The 18647-nt window shown below is 49.4% G+C and overlaps 1 protein-coding gene across 2 annotated transcripts in view; it reads right to left on the bottom strand.

The window, feature by feature from the left end:
* Positions 1–9291: 9291 nt before the first annotated feature.
* Positions 9292–18647, bottom strand: part of UNC13A (unc-13 homolog A) — a 57453-nt gene continuing 48097 nt past the window's right edge. For both annotated transcript variants that reach the window (XM_082380146.1, XM_082380147.1), the window contains exons 39-41: positions 15930–16022; positions 15054–15213; positions 9292–13338 (exon numbers count right to left, since the gene is read on the bottom strand). In XM_082380146.1, the coding sequence (XP_082236272.1) occupies positions 13038–13338; positions 15054–15213; positions 15930–16022 (554 nt within the window). In that variant the 3' untranslated portion in view covers positions 9292–13037. The remainder of the gene's footprint in view (positions 13339–15053; positions 15214–15929; positions 16023–18647) is intronic.

Below are 18647 nucleotides of genomic sequence, written 5' to 3'. Positions count from 1 at the left end.
TTTAACAACATATTGCAGACATTCTAATCAGCGCAGATGTCTACCAGGTCTTTTTGGATTGTTACAATAAAATAGGCTGTGATCAGGATGGACCAGCATTTATTCAATCATCCTGATGGAAGAATATCACAGCCTGGCAGTGAACAGTATTATACAATCCATCTTTCCTCCTGGAGTGTTTATTTCAGTTGGGTAAGTTGATACAGGTGGGATTGCTGGGTTAACAGAAATGTGCCCTTGAAGTTTCAGTAGAGGCTGCCATGTTTTCTCTTCTTGTTAAATCTTAGCTATTCATCATGTATCTGCGAGGGTGGATGATCCCAGTTTATTAACCAGTCTCCTCTCGTAGAACACTGGAGTCGTTTCTCATGTGTTACCGTTACATGTTATGTTTCCAAATCTTATTTTAACCTGGTGGATCTCAATTGGGGGGGGGGGGCGTGGATTTTGTCCCTCAGGGACATTTGGCGATGTCTGGAGACGTTTCTGGTTGTCATGACTGGGGGTGGGTGCTCCTGGCATCTAGTGGACAGAAATTAAATTCCCTGAGTGCACAGGGGGGACCCATAACAAAGAATGATCCGGCCCCAAAAGTCCACAGTCCCTACACACAATTCCATTCAGCCCTTTGGGGACAGAAGTCTCTAGAAGAGTCTTCTTCGTGGCATGAGTGAAATTTCCTTTGCCATGAAATGTCTCTGATTCAAACGTAGATTCTTGGGCTCTGCCTCCAGACTGAAGGGGTCAGAAGCTTGGAGGTGGTGCCTGGGAACCTGAGTTTTCTTTCGATGCCCCCATCCAGTTATCTAACTCTGATCTCCCCTTTGCTCTCTGAACATCTGGGAGAACCGCATCCTTCCTTCTAGAACATTCATACAGGAATGACTCCACAGAACTGGCTCACCGGGGGAACTGAGGCGCCCCACGCTCACAGAAGGCGGACGGTCGGGAGGTCCTTGCAACCTCCAACTTGGGGCACACACCCTGTCTCTGTGATTCAGGAATAGGATGCTGTCTTTGCCTCCATCACAACTGCTTTTCAGTGCCCTCCAAGCTTGTCACTGAACAAGGGAATTTGGATTCCAAACTATCAGATGCTTCCATGCCCTGCTGCCGGCCCAGTGAAGAGGAAGCAAAACCAAGACAGCTCCGGTTTCTTCTGCCTTCCAAACCGCCCCCAGGACACCTCTGGCCGGTGGACCGGAGCACAGGCACAGCTGCAGGGACCTCTTCCAGCGTGCAGCTTCTGCCCAGAAATGGGTTGGGTGGGAGTGGGTGCTGACGTCAACCCACCACTCCCCCTCGTTTATGACTGTACGCTGTGGTGATGGTAAGAATGACGGTGAAATTGCAGGCTGCGTAATCATAGCAACCATTCTATGTAATTGCAGGGTTAGGAGCAGAATAATTATAATGCAATCTAACAAATTATGGAATGAAATGTAATCTTACGTAGGTCGTGAATCACATAATTGTGTTACACCCTCCAGGAACTGACTGTGCATTTTGTTGACATTCCCTGGGTGGTCCTGCCCTGTTGGCAGGTGCCGCGAGGAGGAGGCTTGGGTAAATAGTGGGGGCGGGATTACAGTAGTTTAAGGCGGGTGGGGGAGGGGGGAGGTGGGGAAGCTGAACCAGAGGGTTCAGGTGAGACTGGAGGGTGGGGTGAGCGTAAGGGTGGCGGTGCTAGAGTTTAGCTTAAGGTTGGGAAAAGTGGGGAGAAACAGGAGGGGAAGTTGAAGAAGAATGGATTAAGTCAGGGGTTGGCAAACTATGGCCTGAATCTGGCCAGCCATGTTCTGTTGTTTAAAAAAAAAAGTGGTTTTTTTATTGAGATGAAACTCAGGTAACATAAAATTGACCATATCAAAGTGTGCAATCTCATGGCAGTCGATGTACTCGCATTGTTGTGCAGCCATCACCACTAACCATTTCCAAACTTTTTCATCCTCCCAAACTGAAACCCTGTCCCCAGTAAAGACTAAGTCGCCGTTCTCCCCTCCCCCAGCCCCTGGCAATCACCCTTCTACTCTCTGTCTCTATGAATGTGATGGCTCTAGGGACCTCATATAAGTGGAATCATACAGCAATTGTCATTTTGTATGTAGCTTCTTTCACTCAGCATAAAGCCCTCCGGGTTCATCCATGTTGTAGCAGGAGCCAGACTCTCCTTCCTTTTTGAGGCTGAATAATATTCTGATCTTGGGCGGCCTCGGCCGGCAGTGGCTTGAAGCAGGATCTCAGTTTCCCCGACCAGAGACTGAAGCCAGGCCACAGCAGTGAGAGCGCTGAATCCTAGCTCCCAGACTACGAGGGCCAGTGGCTGGTGACAAGTCCCTGGCTTGTCTGCTTTGTGGAAATGAATTTCAATAATGGGACGGAAAGTAGTGAAAAAAGTAAAGTGTTTACTAGCAGGAAAAAAAGAGTACATGTGAATAGACACGCACGGGTGGGCTCAGAGAGAGAGTTGCGCCTTCGTGGTAGTTCAGATCATTTATACAGGGCATTTCTGCTGGGTTTCCTCTGGTCAATCGTCTTGCTTTGCCTGGCTCTGAGTCTGTATTTGGTATAACTCAGGGTCCTCCCCTGTGTGCACGCGCATCTCTTAACCAAGATGGATTCCAGCGTAGAGGCCTGTGGGAAGGTTGACACCATCTAATATGGGGTGGCGCCCCCCCCACCTCCTTTGTTGGCCCCCGAGGAGCCTTTCTGGGCTTGTGTAGTCGGGAAGTTCTCCCTGACCTTAAGAATGAGAAATATGTGGTCTCTTTATCTTTTATCCAGGCAGGACTCAGCTTCTCTCTCCCCCTGCCATTATCTATCTGTCCACAGGGGACAGCTGCTCAGCCTGGGGTCCATCTATCTCCTGCCTCAATTCCACTGCATGTAAGTATAGATCACATTTTGTTTATCCATTCATCTGCCAGTGGACACTTGGATGGCTTCCACCGTTTGGCTATTCTGAATAAAGCTGCTATGGACGTAGGTGTACAAGTATCTGTTCCATATTTGCTTTCAGTTCTTTTGGGTATACACCCAGAAATGTATTGTTGGAGCATATGGTAATTCTATGTTTAATTTTCTGAGGAACTCTCATCCAGTGTTCCATAGCTGCTACACGTCTTTTAAAAAATATATATTTATTTATCAGTGTTTATTTTGGTGAAATTCACATAATATCAAATTAACCAATTGAAGTGTACAATTCAGTGACATTTAATACATGCACAAAATTATGCAACCATCATCTCTGTCCAGTTCTGGGGTATTTTCAGCACCCCAGTGGAAACCCTGTACCCATTAGCTGTCACTCCCCAGTTCCCCCTCCCTGCAGCTTCTGGCAATCTGCTTTCTGTCTCCTCTGAACATTTCATATGAATGGAATCATATACTATGTGGTCTTTTGTGTCTGGTTTCTTTCACTCATCATGTTTTTGAGGTTCATCCACATTATAGCATGCATCAGTGCTTCATTCCTTTTTTAAAGCCAAATAATATTCCACTATATGGAATGCATTTTGTTCATCCACTCATCTGTTGATGGACATCTGGGCTGTTTCCAACCCTTGGCTATTGCGAACAGTGCTGCCTTGAACATGTGTGGACAAGGATTTGTTTGACTATAGCTGCTATAGCTGCTTGTTTTTCCAGGTGAAGTTTTCTGGGCACTGAGCCCCGCCATTCATTTATGTGTGTCTGCTTTCATGCTACAGCGGCAGAGTTGAAGAGTGGTGTCAGAAACTGTATGGCCTAAGATGTTTACTATTTGACTCTTTACATAAAAAGTTTGTTGACTCCTGGTTGGATGAGTTTGGGAGCTGGGTCGGCTGGCAGAAACGTCTAGTTTTTTTTATAATCAATATTTTTTTTTATTGAGATATAGTTGATTTATAATGTTGTGTTAATTTCTGCTGTACAGCAAAGTGATTCAGTTATACATATACATATATATATATATACATTCTTTTTAGAAAAATATTCTTTTCCATTGCGGTTTATCATAAGATATGAATATAGTTCTCTGTGCTATACAGTAGGACCATGTAGAAACTTCTACTTTTGCCCCAATAAGCATTCTTTTCTCCTATAGAACTATAACTTTGGTTGGGGAAATGGCTGCTCAGGGCAAAGAATACATTTCCCAGCATCCTTTGCAACTAGGCACATGCAGTAATGAGGTTCTGGTCTGACGACTCCTAGTGGAAGTGATGGTCACAGCCTCTCAGTCTTACCTAAAGGGACAAGATTTGCCCCCCTCAGACCCTTCCCTTTTACCACCAGCTGGAGCAGCCATCTTGCACCCTGAGCTGAAAGAAGCAAGATGGAAAGATGGTCCCATAGGGCCACGTCAGCCCTGGTAATACAATTTCACTGTGGCTCTCATTTTCACTCTCTGATTACCAGGAGAGGTGAGTGTCTTTCCATATTTTTATCAGCCATCAAGTTTTCCATTCAGGAAATGCCTATTCATGCTTTAGTCCATTTTTCAACAGGATGTGATTTGCCCCTTATTGATTCAGAGTTCTTTACAGATACTATTCTTTTCTTGGTCACGTGCGTTGCAAATATCTTCTCCCAGTATTTGCCTTGTCGTTTCACTCTCTTCACAGTGTCTTTCGATGAACTGAAATTCTTCATTTTTATGGTGTTGAGTTGATCATCTTTTCCTGTATTTTCCTTTTATGCTTTTTGTGTCTTGTTTAAATTTTTTTCCTTGTGTCAAGGTCATGAAGCTATTCTCTTACATTCACTTCTAAAATCTTTATCATTTTGCTTTTCACATTTAAATCTTTAATACGCCCAGAGTTGGGTTTTGTGTATACTTTCATGTTGGGTAGGCCAGGATGCTCAAATGCTTTACTTTTATTTTTTGACACAGAAACTCCATTTCTTTCTTTTCTTTTTCTTTTTTTTTAAATGAAAATCATCAGTGGAACCCTTGTAAACCAGTAGCAGGATTATCCTTCCAGTTTATTTCTGATGGGGGGTTGTGCTCTATTGTCATTCAATTCCAGTGCATTTGTTCCAGCAGAAAAAGCAGGCTCAGAAACCAAAGTCCTGTAAGCCTCAGGGTTAGGGCAGGAATTTGAAATCAAGGGGAATGTGGCCATAGTTAGGGAACCCCCGAGATGGCCCCCAATCATCTCTGCCTGGTTTTCAAGCCCTTGTGTAATCTTCTCCCCTTGACGTGGGCTGGACTTTGTGATTCCCTTCTAACCAATAGATTATGACAAAAGTAATGGGATGTCACTTCCAGGATTAGGTTACAAAGGACTGGGATTTCTCTCTCTCTCCGATGAAGCCAGATGCCATGTTGTGAGCTGTCCTGTGCAGAGGCCCACATGGCATTGTGTACTAAGCACTAGATCTTCATCAATATCATCACACACACTTCCCTGCTCCCTGTTCCCACCTCCCTGCCTCCCCCACTCCCCGAGGCAATCACTGCCCTTGGTTTTGTGTTTCTTTTTTTTCAATCCTTCATTTTTAAAAATTGTGTTAAAATACGCATAACCTAAAATTTACCATCTTAACCATTTTTAAGTGTACGGTTCAGTGGTATTAAATACATTCACAGTGTTGTGCCACCATCAGCACCACATCCATCTCCAGAACTCTTTTCACTTGTAAAACCGAAATTCTGTACTTGTTAAACGCTATCTCACCACTCTCCCCTTCCCCCAACCCCTGGAAACCACCATTATACTTTCTGTCTCTGATTTTGATTACTCCTGGGTACCTCGTATGAGTGGAATCATATAGTATTTGTCTTTTTGTGTCTGGCTTATTTCACTCAGCATAATGTCCTCAAGGTTCATCCAGCTGTAGCATATTGCAGAATTTCTTTCCTTTTTAAGGCTGAATAATATTCCATTGACCACATTTTGCTTATCCATTCTTCTGATGATGGACACTTGGGTTTCTTCCATGTTTTAGCTATTGTGAATAACACTGCTATGAACATGGGTGTACAAATATCTTTTTGAGACCCTGCTTTCTATTCTTTTGGGCATATACCCGGAAGTGGAATTGCTGGATCATTCAGTAATTCTATTTTTAATTTTTTAAATTGAAGTATAGTTGATTTACGATGTTTCAGGTATACAGAAAGAGTGATTCTATTTTATATATATATTCTTTTTCAGATTCTTTTCAGTTATAGGTTATTACAAGATATTGAATATAGTTCCCTGTGTTATACAGTAGGTCCTTGTTGTTTATCTATTTTATATATGGTAGTGTGTATCTCTTAATTCCAAATTCCCAGTTTATCCCCACCCCCCTTTCCCCTTTGGTAACCATAAGTTTGTCTTCTATGTCTGTGAGTCTATTTCTGTTTTGTAAATAAGTTCATTTGTGTCACATTATAGATTCCACATATAAGTGATATCATATGGTATTTGTCTTTCTACTTCTGACTTACGTCTCTTAGTATGATAATCTCTAGGTCCATCCATGTTGCTGCAAATGGCATTATTTCATTCTTTTTATGGCTGAGTAATAGTCCATTGTATATATACACCACATCTTCTTTATCCATTCATCTGCTGATGGACATTTAAGTTGCTTCCATGTCTTACCTATTGTAAATAGTGTTGCTATGAACATTGGCGTGCATGTATCTTTTTGAATTAGGGTTTTTGTCTTTTCCAGATATATGCCCAGAAGTGGGATTGCATGATCATATGGTAACTCTATTTTTAATTTTTAAAGGAACCTCCATACTCTTCTCCATAGTGGCTGCACCAATTTACATTCCATATTTTTAATCTTTTGAGGAACCACCATACTGTTTTCCACAGCAGCTATATCCTTTTACATTCCCACCTACAGTGCACAGAGGTTCCAATTTCACCACGTCTTTGTCAATGCTTGTTTTCTGTTTTGTTTTGTTTTTGTTTTTTGATAGTAGCCTGATGTGTATGAGGTAGAATCCTCAATTTTTTAACCATTAGTTTTATGCTTATTATTTTTTATTAATCACACAATTATCCTTAAACAAAATCTCTGTGGATGTATCTTGTATGTCTTTTGAGCTTTATAAACGTAGTGTAATGCTCTCTGAAGCCTTCTGGGACTTTTTTTTCACTCAACATCACACTTCATTCATGTCATTTGTCAGAATGCAGAAGCTCACTTCCTAGAGAAGTAAGCCTGTCCCTCATCCATAGGTTTGGAGTCAACTGTGGGACTCAGTGCATCAGAGCAAGACGGTTTATTCCTCACAGGGTAGCAAGCAACATGAGCCTCAGTCCCCAAGCCCCATGGGTGACACGATGGACCCCACATGCTGAGGGACACAGGGTCAAGGGCTGAGCACCTTTTGTAGAAGGCAGCAAACGAGCCAACTTCCCTCCATCAGGGATCAAACAGTTTCTCAGAAGTTATGCTGTGGGGGGGACTTCCCTGGCGGTCCAGTGATTAAGACTCCGCGCTTCCACTTCAGGGGGCACGGGTTCGATCCCTGGTTGGGGAACTAAGATCCCGTATGCTGCACAGCGTGCGGCAAAAAAAAAAAAAAAAAGTCATGCTGAGTAGCCTATGTGCTTAGCTACGGAAACGGCTTGGTCTTGGGAGAAGTATAGGTCTGCAGTCTGGCACAGTCAGCAAGAATGTGCAGGGAAGCTCAGGACCTGCAGGCTACCCCTTCTGACGTCATGCAGACACCTGTGGCTCATCCACTTCACACCTGTATCATATTCTCCCTTTGTGAAGATACCACGGCGTTGAGGCTGCTTCCAATCTTACCCATGTGCAAGAGTCTCTTGAGGGCAGAGTTGCTGAGCTACGGGTTATCCCTGTGTTTGTTGTAGTTTTTTTTTTTTTTTAATTTTTGGACGCACTGTGTGGCAGGTGAGATCTTAGTTCCCCAACCAGAGATCGAATCCGTGCACCCTGAAGTGGAAGCGTGGAGTCTTAACCACTGGACCGCCAGGAAAGTCCCTTTCTTTTAGTCCTTGTGTCTCTTACTTGCAGCCAAACGCACTCATCAGACTCACTCCCAGTGATGGATCCCATGGCCCCTGCCCTGGCCACTCAAATGTGGAAACAACTCCAGATCTTAGGAGGAAATCCTGTGCTGAATAAGATTCCGTTTCTGCTCCCTGGTGGGATGGGGGCTCAAAAGAGAAGTCAAATTCGGGTGTAGAAAAATGAAGCTTCCTTCTTTGCACATCCAAGTTTATGAAATGAGATTCTCACCTGCTACAGCAAAAAACGAAACAGAACACCTCCAAACATGGGGGTGTGGGTGGAATTTGAGTGTGTCCCTGGCATTTGTGTCCTAACTTGCTTGAGCTAAGAGCAACAGCTGCCCAGTGTCCTGGGTTCAGATCCTGGCTCTGCCCCTGGGACCTGTTTTCCTTCTCTGTAAAATGGGACCATGGTAGTTGTAATGAGTTGTGTTCGCGGGCGGGAAGTGTATTCAGCAGTGGCTGCTCATGGTAGATGCTACGTGATTTTTTTGCCAATAGGGGAGGGAAGGAGGCCACCATGCATCTGAGGCTGTGTGCTTTTTTTTTTAATGTCTGCTGTTAATAAAATATTTTTACAGAGACCAAAAATTCAGAATAGTGCAAAACATCTCAACACCATGCATTCATGACCACTTCTCGTTGATTTTCAACATTTGTTCCAAGTCACATATTTACAGAGAAATGGGGGCATCTGTGCAGATGCCGGACCAACGGGATGGAATTAAAACAGACAAACAGCGTCTTGAGTTCACATTTGCAATCACATGCTAAGAGAAGTGTGGAGGAAGAACCTCCCTGGACTGCGTGGCCGGGTTTGGGGGGGTCTTAGGGGGCCGGGGCCAGGGCTGGGGTCTGAATCCCCCTGGCTGCGTGGCCGGGGATGCATAGGGACCCTCTGCCTGTGACCTGTGCCTGGAGAGAGCCACTGTGGCTGGGTGGGGGTCAGGGGGAAGATGGAGGGGGTCTTACCTAACACCATCAACTTGATTTGTCTCTTTAAAAAAAATAAAAGGCAAAGAGAAGAGCAACACGTATCAGTGAAAACGACTTTGGTCCTTGACAATACTTAGGAAAGGATGTTCAGGGGACAGCAGGGGTCATGATGTGGACCAGCCCCCCAGTGAGCTCCCCCATTCTCTGCCTGCACAGCAGAGTTGGGGCAACTCCAGGCTGTCTCCACTCTGCCTCGTGCCTCAGTGTTCCCACCTGTAAGATGGACAGCGCTGGGGGGGACAGAAAGGTCTCTGAGGTCGCAGCTGAGAGAGGTCCCAAGGATTTCTAGTTGGCTAATTTTTTTTTTTTTTTTTTTTTCATCTGTGATGGAGGCATGGTGAGGTTTCAGGCTGTGATGCCTGAGAATCAGGACTTGGGCGCCTCCTCATTTTAGGTAAATCCTTCGAGGACAGACTGGTGAGAGCCAGAGAGAGCAGGGGACCCTCTTCCTTCTAGAAACCTGTTTTTGCTTTTTCTCCCTTCTCTGTCTCTGCATCTCCCCATCTCTGAATCTCTCTCTCTCCATTTCAAAGTTCTGGCTGTCTCTATCTGGCGTGATCTTACCCTCTTGATTTTTTCCTTTGTTCTTCTGTCTGTCCCCCCTTCTCTCCTTCCCTCCCTGCTCTTCTCTGTGTCCTTACTCTGTCTCTGTCCCTTCTGAGGGGGGATTGGCTCTGTCCAAGATGTCCCTCAATGTTACATCCCCCCAATCCCAGTACAAGCCTACTTTATTATTTCCCTGATCCATGGAAATCTGGGGCGAGCTCCTGGCATGGAGTGAGGTCCAAATGCAACCCCAAGACCCCACCTGAGCCCAGAACCCCAGGAACCTCAGGTGAAGTGGTGAAAGCCCAAAGGTATCATCTAATGCTGAGTGGCCTTGGGGAAAGCCCTGTTCCTTATTCCAATACAGGGACATCCTGATTTCAAGCACTTCCAGTCCCCTCTCGTCCTCTCTTCACCCTGTGCCCTGTGGCTCAGCCAGTCTGGCTGGAAGATCTCCTGAGTGCCCAGATCTGTGTGGGAGGGGAAGGCTGGTATGGACAGACACACATGTGGATGCATGGGCACTCACAGAACCCCCTGCCCGAGACACAATTCAACTAGGCATCCCCTCCCTGCCATCCCCCTGTGCCCAGAGAGCCTTTCACAGACACCCCTAGCCCCATGGCACCAGAGACAGAGGCTGCGGAAGGGACAGACAGAGGAGGAGGGACAGAGGCTGGGGAAGTCCTGAGGGGGATCAGAGAAGGTTTTCTACAGAAGGGAAAATTTGTACTGAGTTTCGAGGAATGAGTAGGAGTTCTCTGGGAGAAAGAAGAGGGAGGAAATTTCCAAAACAGTTCTAGCCTGGGAGTCAGAAAGTGTCATTCGACAAATACTCCCTGAGGCTTCCTCCATGTGCCTGGGCCAGTGCTGGGGAATCCTACACACACACACACACACACACACACACACACACACACACACACACACAAACACACACGCTTTGATCAGAGAGCCTCCCAATGAATCTTTTGGGAAATACCTTGGCTCTCTCCGGCAGAAGCTCAGCTCCCTCTTTTCCTGCCAGTCATCCAAAAAATCTTTCAGAACCCACCCCAGATCACAGATTACCTCCCCTTTGGGTGTTGCTGGTGTTTTCAATTCCAAGTGAACCGCCCAGCCCACCTCCACCTCTTGGATGGTCTGAAGTTCAAATCTTCCTCTCAGTCCTTTTGACCAAGACTCCATGTTCTCCCCAAGCCACCTCCCAGCCTGTCCCTTGCCCCTGGCTGGGACCCACCTCCCCCACCATCCTGAATGAGAACTTTCGTCCTAATCTCTGGTTCAGAACCTTCAGTCACTTCAACCTGCCTGAATTTAGAGGAACGCACAAATACTTCCAGGTAAATTAGAAAACAGTGTCGCTTCTTCCAGATTCTTGTTCACGGATGGGGAAACCATTATCATAAACATACAACACTCAGTTTGCACATGGCCTCCTTAGAGATGCTCAACCCCTCGGCAGTGCACAACTGGGACATCTGTACCCAGGGACCCTGGGGCTCATCTAAGGCAGAGTTTTAAATATATACTCCAAAGTCTTTCCAAAAATTAATTTCAGTGTCCTGAAAGCATTTTGTCCTCTCCCCCGCACCATCAGTCCATTCTTCATGACGTAGCCAGAGGGAGATTTCAAAACCTGAAATCAGACCCTCCTCAGCTTTAAAATCTCCTGGGTCCTTCTAAGCCTCTGAGGGTAAAATCAAAACTCCTCAGGGCAGCGTACAAGACCTGGTTTGATACCTTTGCAGGTGTCCCCAACCTCATCACCATCCCCCAGTACCCCACTCGCTGGCTCAGCTCTAGCCTCGCCGACCTGGCTATGCTTCAAGTCAGCCTGCCTCCTAGCCTTTGCACCTGCTGTTCCAGCTGCCTGGAGCTCTTTTCTCTCCAATGGGTGGTTCCTTCCCACTTTTCACCTCCAGAGAGAGCCCTCCCTCACCTTCCCCATCTGATGTAGCCTCCACCACTCCAAGAGCCCAGCTAATCCTCATCTCATCCCTCTGTTTTAATTTCTCCCTAGCACAGCACAATCCTGTATTTATCATTCTGGCAGAAAAAAATCCCATGGCATACACACGCTGGTCCAAGGTGGAAAAGCAGATTCTGGGCAAAGATAAGCTGTGCCAACCTTTCCCAAAATATTTCCCAAAATGCCTGCATGCGCTAAAATGGGGAAATTTGACTCTGGCCAAACTGCCCCAACATCCCTGCAGGAGGAAGAGTTTCAGGCAGCTAGAGGCCCCACCTGGGGTATCCTGTGACCTGTGTGTTTGAATGAATGAATGGGATTATGGGGAGGAAGCTCCCAGCAAGTTTATATATTTACACACACACACACACACACACACATACCCCTAGAGTTTCTGGTCTCTTTCTGTTCTTTCCTGACTGGAGCATTCTGGGGGACGAAGAAGGGGTTGGGTTAGGGGACTGGGTCCAGGGAATCCCAAATCTTCACTCTTTTTTGGCGGGAGGTCAAGAGTTCTCAGGGTATCTCCCCCTGGGGTCCCACTGGAAAGGGCTGAGGGCAGGGGTTTTGCTTGGCAACCAGAGGTGGGAGGGGGCACTGGGGGCCTTGGCCCAGGACCCCCATCCCTTTAAGGGTTGGGGGAGGTCCCCTAAGGGGGGTTAGCAGCAATGGGGAGCTGTATCGGGTCATCCGATCTCAGCCCACCCTTCAATGGGGCACACAGGCCAAAGGGAGTGGGGAGAGGGTGTGGCACTGGGACCCTCGGCATTGTCTCAGGCAGCTCTCCGGTCCTCAGTTTTGTCGTCAAATGGGTGGGTTGAACTCTATGATATGAGGATTGGATATGTGGGGGGAAAAAGGGAGGCAAACCCCCATAGGGAAGTGGGGGCGGCGCGGGTGCCCCAGAGCCGACCCCTTGGTCCCCAGGGTTTGGGCGCCCAAGGGCGCATGTGCTTTTGAAATTCCATCCTCCCCCCTTCCCTGTTTATTTTTTGCACAAACATCAAAAGGGACTCTGGTACACCCGGGGGCCCTCCAACCACCACCCTAGTCCCTCCAGGCCCCAGACCACCCTAGGGGGCGCTCCAGGAAGCCCTGCCCCTTGCCCAGGGCCCGCCCCTCGAGGGAGCTCAGAGTTCCATACTTGGCAAATTGATCTTGGGCCCCAGGGGTTGGGGACCCATCTTATGGCTTTGCCAGGGGGCAGGAGATAGAGCCTCCCGGTACCACAGCCCTGGGACCTGGCCTCCTTACTAGGGGGTGGGTTTTCCTCCCATCCCAGCTCGAAAGTCCCCCTAGACGCTGGAGGGGCGGCCTCAAGTAGGGGGACGTGGCTTCTTCCTTCCTCGCGCCCCACTGCGTGGCCTCCTGAGGGGGCGGGGCGTTGCCATTCACCTTTCCCCAGACGGGGAACTAAATCCAGGGAGCGGGGCAGCCCAACCTCAGCACAGAGCGCGGAGACTCGCCCTCTGGGAGGTCCCAGCGCGCGGACGCCGCCCCACTCCGCGCGCTCTGCGCAGGCGCAGCGGTGCCTGTCTGCGTGCCCCGCGTTAGGGGGCAGGCGCGGCACCGCCCTCCTCAGCGGAGCGCGTGTCCGACTTAAGCTTGACGAACTCCTTGGCCACCTCATCGTTGCTGCGTTGCGACAGGATGCGCAGCACCGTGAGGCCCGTGTCGTCCATGTGGATGCGGCGGCCAAGCGGCAGCCAGCAGGCGGCGCTCCCGCGCTGGACCAGCTCGCGCAGCTGCAGCACTGCCAGCCCCACTGTGCGGTCCTCGCGCGCGAAGCAGTAGTCCTTGACGCACACCTGCAGCTCATAGCACTCCGGGCCTGCTTCGGCGCTCAGCGTGCTGTGGGAAGGCGGGGCGTGAGGACAGGTCCCGCCCACTGACCAGCCACGCCCCTACCGGTGAGCCTCACTTTTCCCCACTGGCCCCCCCCCGTCACGCCCACACCCGGGCATTCTGAGCTGCGGCATTCTGAGGTGGGCCACTCTCACACTGAGTGGCCTCCTATTTTCAAAACCTGCCACTTAGGCCGGGCCCCACCCCTGACCCAGATGTCCGGCCCCATAGCCCCGCGCTGGGACACGCCCACATCAGCTGACAACTTCCATCCCCAGCACTGTCCCTGCCAAGTCTCTCCTCCTTCCCTCACCCAAGGACGCCCCCATCAAACTACTCCCAGCCTCCAGCCAAGGCACATCCCCACCCCCAAGAGACCCTTCCTCCAGACTCCTCTGGCTAGGCCATGCTCCCACCCCGTGATACCAGCACCCACACTCTCAGCCAGCTGAGCTGCTGCCTCCACCACCCTACCCCAGATATGACACCAAGAAGCCCCTTTACCAGGCTCCCATCTGAACCCAAGTTCTCCCCTTGACGTGACCCCTCCTACCTGCTCCCTAGCCTACCCTTCTTACACCCAAGATGCCTCTCCATGTAACCCTGCCAAGATGTCTCACCATGAGCGACTACCCACTCCAGCACTCCTCCCCCTCCCCCAGGCTACGAAGTCCCCAGTGCTGCTGGGTCCTGACCTGATGCTGGCTAGTCAAGAACTCGTTTCTTTCAGGCTACACGCACACCGATCCCTTGCATCTCCTGCCCAGGCTACATTCCTAGCCCTCAACTAGTTTGGCCCACCCCAGGAGACATCTGCCCCCTCCTAGGCGGTGCTCTTGCTCCCAAGTATTGCTTCAGGTGACCTACCTCTCCGAAGTCCTCTGACCAAGAGCTCTCCCCTCACAGGACTGGCCAGGCTCCTGTTCCTCAGGGGCCCCCACTTCCCCCCAGCCCTGATGCCCCCTTACCCCACTGTACTCTGTCCCCCAAGAACACCCCCCAATGTTACCCTGCCCCAGTGAGGCTCACACCTGATCCAAAGATCCGCCGACCTTCACCCTCACCCCCAGATAACCCCTCTGTACACCTTGATCAGACTTGTTTATGTTCCCCATAAATCATCTGCTCCTCTAGACCCTGATGCCCCTGACCTAGGAAGCCCCACCTAGATGTGACCACAGCCCTGCCCATATGACACATATCCGCATGACCTGGACCAAGCCACACTCCACTCTTGTCCCCCAGAGCAGACTCCTCCAGATGACCTGCCCCAATAGCCCTGACAGAGTTCATTGCTGACTCGAGCAGGTCCATGCCTATGCCCCTCAGCCCCTCACCCACAAGCCTCTCGCCCCATGATGACCAACCACGCCTCTTAAACAGACCAGAATCTCCAGCCCCAGAAATGCCCCTGCCCAACATGCTCCTTCTGGCCAGACTCCTCCCCTTCATGAGCCCTCATCATGCGGTTATATCACACTCACTGCCCTCTGGGACCTGTCTGCCCCCCAAGGTGGTCACCTCCATCCTGGTGTCCCCTCACTGATGTCACTCCTGCACTAAGGTGCCTCCCTTCCCAGCATACCCGCCTAGGATGTGATCCCTCCTGTTCCTGTCCCTAGGTACCACTGGCCCACCAGACATCCCTCCTGTCTGGTGGGCCCTGAGGTTCAGATAGCAGATGTCCCCTTGCCATTCTCCCCAAAGCATCCCAGACTTACAACTGGAAGCTCTCATTGTACTTTGGGGCCCAGCTGTTGTTCTTGGATTTGGTCGCAAACTTGCGTTTCTTGTCACTGAGCTGGGGCCCGATGATGTTGACCTCGATGAATGGCCGGAAAATGCCAGAAGTCTGCCACTTGAGGTCATTGGCAGCCACCACTGTTGGGGGAATTAGAAGGTAAGATTGGTTAGGGTCCCCCAGTACACAGTTGTGGTTTTCAAAGCCTGTCTGAAAGACTACATTTCCCAGAATGCTTCTGAAGCCAAGCGTGGCCATATGACTAACTTCCAGCCAATGAGATGTAAGAGGAAGTGATGCGTACAGCTTTCAGGTTGTGGCTTAAAAGGCAGGGAGAATGCCCTAAACTTTCTCCTTCTCCTAGCTGCAAGGTGGGATGCCGATGGGGGCTGAGTTCTTTGGGACCCTACAGAGGAAGAAAGCACATTAGGGATAAAAGTACAACAAAAGATGTCAGGGGCCTGGATCCCCAACACTGTGAAGCCTCTACATCAATTCTGGGCTGACTGTCCTCGGAGTTACCTCAGAGAAAGCTTTATTCCACCTATCTTGTTTAAGCCACCGTTATTTTAGGCCTTGGCTAAGACAGCCCAATCTGTGTTCTAATTAGAAAATAAAAGCCAACAAAAGGAAAGCGGAGCTGAGAGATCAAGTGGAATGAGTTCTGTAACACTCTTTGTACCTCTTCATCCAGCTATGCCTGAAGGTGGTGACTTCTGGAATTTTCAGTTTTATAAAAACATTTTTTTTTAATGAAAAAAATTTCTTCCTTACTCCAGTTTTGAGTTTGGTTTTCTGTCTTAGAACCTAGTGCATCCTGGCTGAGGCACTCTCCCTCCCACCTCAGGTTACTCACCTTTCACTGTGACCTTGTGTTCCCCAGTTCCTGGATGAGTGAAGAGCTCTACATGGACGGAGACTTCACCCACAGGGTCTTCCACACCTGAGCCTGGGCGGGGCAGGGGAGGATGCTTGGCATGAGCTTCATTCTTTCCCACCCACCAGAAAGGACCTGGACTGCCTCCCACCCACCATGTGCTGGCGGCACCAGGTCATCAGCCATGACAGGGTGGCACTGAGGGTGGGCTGGGAAGATGGGTGTTCTTAGGGAGGCCAAGAATCCTGGGTTCTAGCCTTTCACTGCCTCACTGTGTGATCTCAGGCAGATCTCTTAACTTCTCTGAGCCTAATGTCCTTTTTCTCATTCCCTGTCATTAAACTCAGCCTTCACCTTTCACACCATCTTGGCAGCATCTGATACCCTGGCTTTCTGTGCCTCAGTTTCTCCTCTTGGCTGCAACAAGGCCACACTCTTCAGGTTCTCATCCTACAGATTAGTCACTCCTTCTCACCCTCTTTTGCCATTTCCTCCTCCTCTGTTGATCTTCAGACTGTTGGGGCACCCGGTGCCTTAGTCCTCAACCCCTTTTTTGTTTTCATTTCCTCCCTAAGTACTGGTACAGTGGAAAATCCTGTCAGCTCTACCTTCAAAATACATCCAGAATTTGGCCCACGTCCTTGGCCTCCATCCTGGTCCAGCCCCCATCAACCTTCTGGCTCCATCTCACACTTCAGGTATGGCTAAATGAACCATGGCTGCCCAATCAGAGCATTCCCTGGCCATGGCTGCAGTGACTGGCTCAGGAATGGTCATGTGACCCAAGATAGGCCAATAGGAGTTGTCCCTGGGCCAACTAGGCCAACCTGGAATATTGCAGTGGCCTCCTCCCTGTCTCCCTGCACCCTCCTCTCAGCTTCTTTCCATACACCAGCCAGAGAAATCCTAACTCAGATCATGTCCCTTCTCTGCTCAAAATCCTCCCATGGCTCCCATCTCACTCTGAAATAATCAAAGTCCTTTTATGACCTTCAGTGTCACTCCTGATATGTGTCACTATTACCTCTCCTGCCTCACCTCCCTCCACTCTTACCCTTGCCACGTCGGCTCCAGCCTCACAGGCTTCCTCACTACTCCTCCAACACACTGTGATAACATGACCCAGAATCCTCAGCTCTCCTGAAGTGACAGCTTGTAGAGAAATCTTTCATTTTCCCTGCCATTCCTTTTCCAATAGACCATCTCAAGTTTCCATTGAGAAATGTCCCTACCTCACCTCAGACCTTGTGGCTCCATCTCACACTTCAGGTAAGGCTAAACGAACCACGGCTGCCCAATAAGAGCATTCCCCAGCCATGGCTGCAGTGATTGGCTCAGGGATGGTCATGTGACTCAAGCTGGGCCAATAGAAATTGGCCCTGAGACTTTTGCTGTAACTCTTAGGAAAGAGTCTCTCTCTGGTTAGGCTGGCAAGGCTGACTCTACCCAGTGAGGGGAGAGTCCACCCCACAGAGGTCTCAACAGAGACCAATGACCAATGGCATTGTTGGAGACTCTAGATCCAGCTATTACTGATGCCAAATCAATTCCTAATCTTTCAGTTACAGGTTCACAAATTCTCTAGTCTGCCTGAGTCAGGATAAGGTACGCTTTAGTTTCTGGCCACCACAAGCATCCTGGTTGATTAGTTCTGATGGGGATCATTGAAGGAGCAGTTTAAAAGCTTCTGTCCCCATTCCTCCCTCTGTGACTCTTGGGAAGGGCATCCTGTGGGGCCTGGGGACCTGTGACCATCAGCACCCCCACCAGTCCCCTCCCCTGCCCCTCAGGAAGCTCCCCACACCTGGAGCACCCCATGCATGGGGGGAGGAACAGGGGGAAAGGCAGGGGTGGGTGAGGGGAAGGAGAACGGGTCAGTCCAAGGTTGACCGGGTTACCTGTCTCTGGGCAGAAAGTGACCGAGGCTCAGGGGTCAGAGGGGCCTGAAGACCCTGCACACCCTCATCTTCGCTGCCCACCCCAGGCTGCCTTCCTTGTCATCTCAGGCTCCCACCCCCTTCCCCCAACCAGTCACATGCTCAGCCTCACCCGCCACCCCCAGGCTGATGCTTCACAGCAAGCTCAATCCGGGCCAGACTGAGGGGTGCCAGGGGAGAGTCGGACAGTAGTGGGTGGGGTGAGGGGTCAGATCATGGCCAAAGCTAGTAAGAAGGGGGAGGGGGGCAGTGCTGGGCACCCCCATCCCGTGGTTTGCTGGCTCCAAGGGGAAGGGTCTTTCGCGGGCTTCTCTGTGCTTTCCCCAACCCCATCCCCACTCCCCAAGTCCCGGACACCCCCTACAGGGGAAGGTTCCTTGGGCAAAGGGCTTAATCTCCTCTGAGACTCAGCTTCCTCATCTATGGAATGATGGACGCCCTGTGGAGCGACCAGGAGGAATGTTTTTGAGAATCCCTGAGAAATGCTTGGCACAAGGGCTGACCCAGAGTTAGAGCCTAAAAAATGTTGGTTTTCTATGCTCGGAAAAGTGACATCAATAATAATAATAATCATAATCATAATAATCATATAAACAATAATAATAAAACAACTAACAATTGTTGCCCCCCAGTACACGTCAGGAACTTTCCTGTCAGGAAAGTCTCAGGGCTAAATTTAATTCATCTAATCCTAAAAATAATCCTATGAATTAGGGTCCTTGACTGTTCCCACTTTACAGATGAGAAACCTGAGGCTCAG

The sequence above is a fragment of the Balaenoptera borealis genome (genome assembly GCF_965194805.1).
Source record: "Balaenoptera borealis genome assembly, chromosome: 2".
Lineage (NCBI taxonomy): Eukaryota > Metazoa > Chordata > Mammalia > Artiodactyla > Balaenopteridae > Balaenoptera > Balaenoptera borealis.
Note: the sequence above shows the minus strand (reverse complement) of the source record. Positions and strands in the feature narration are given on the sequence as shown.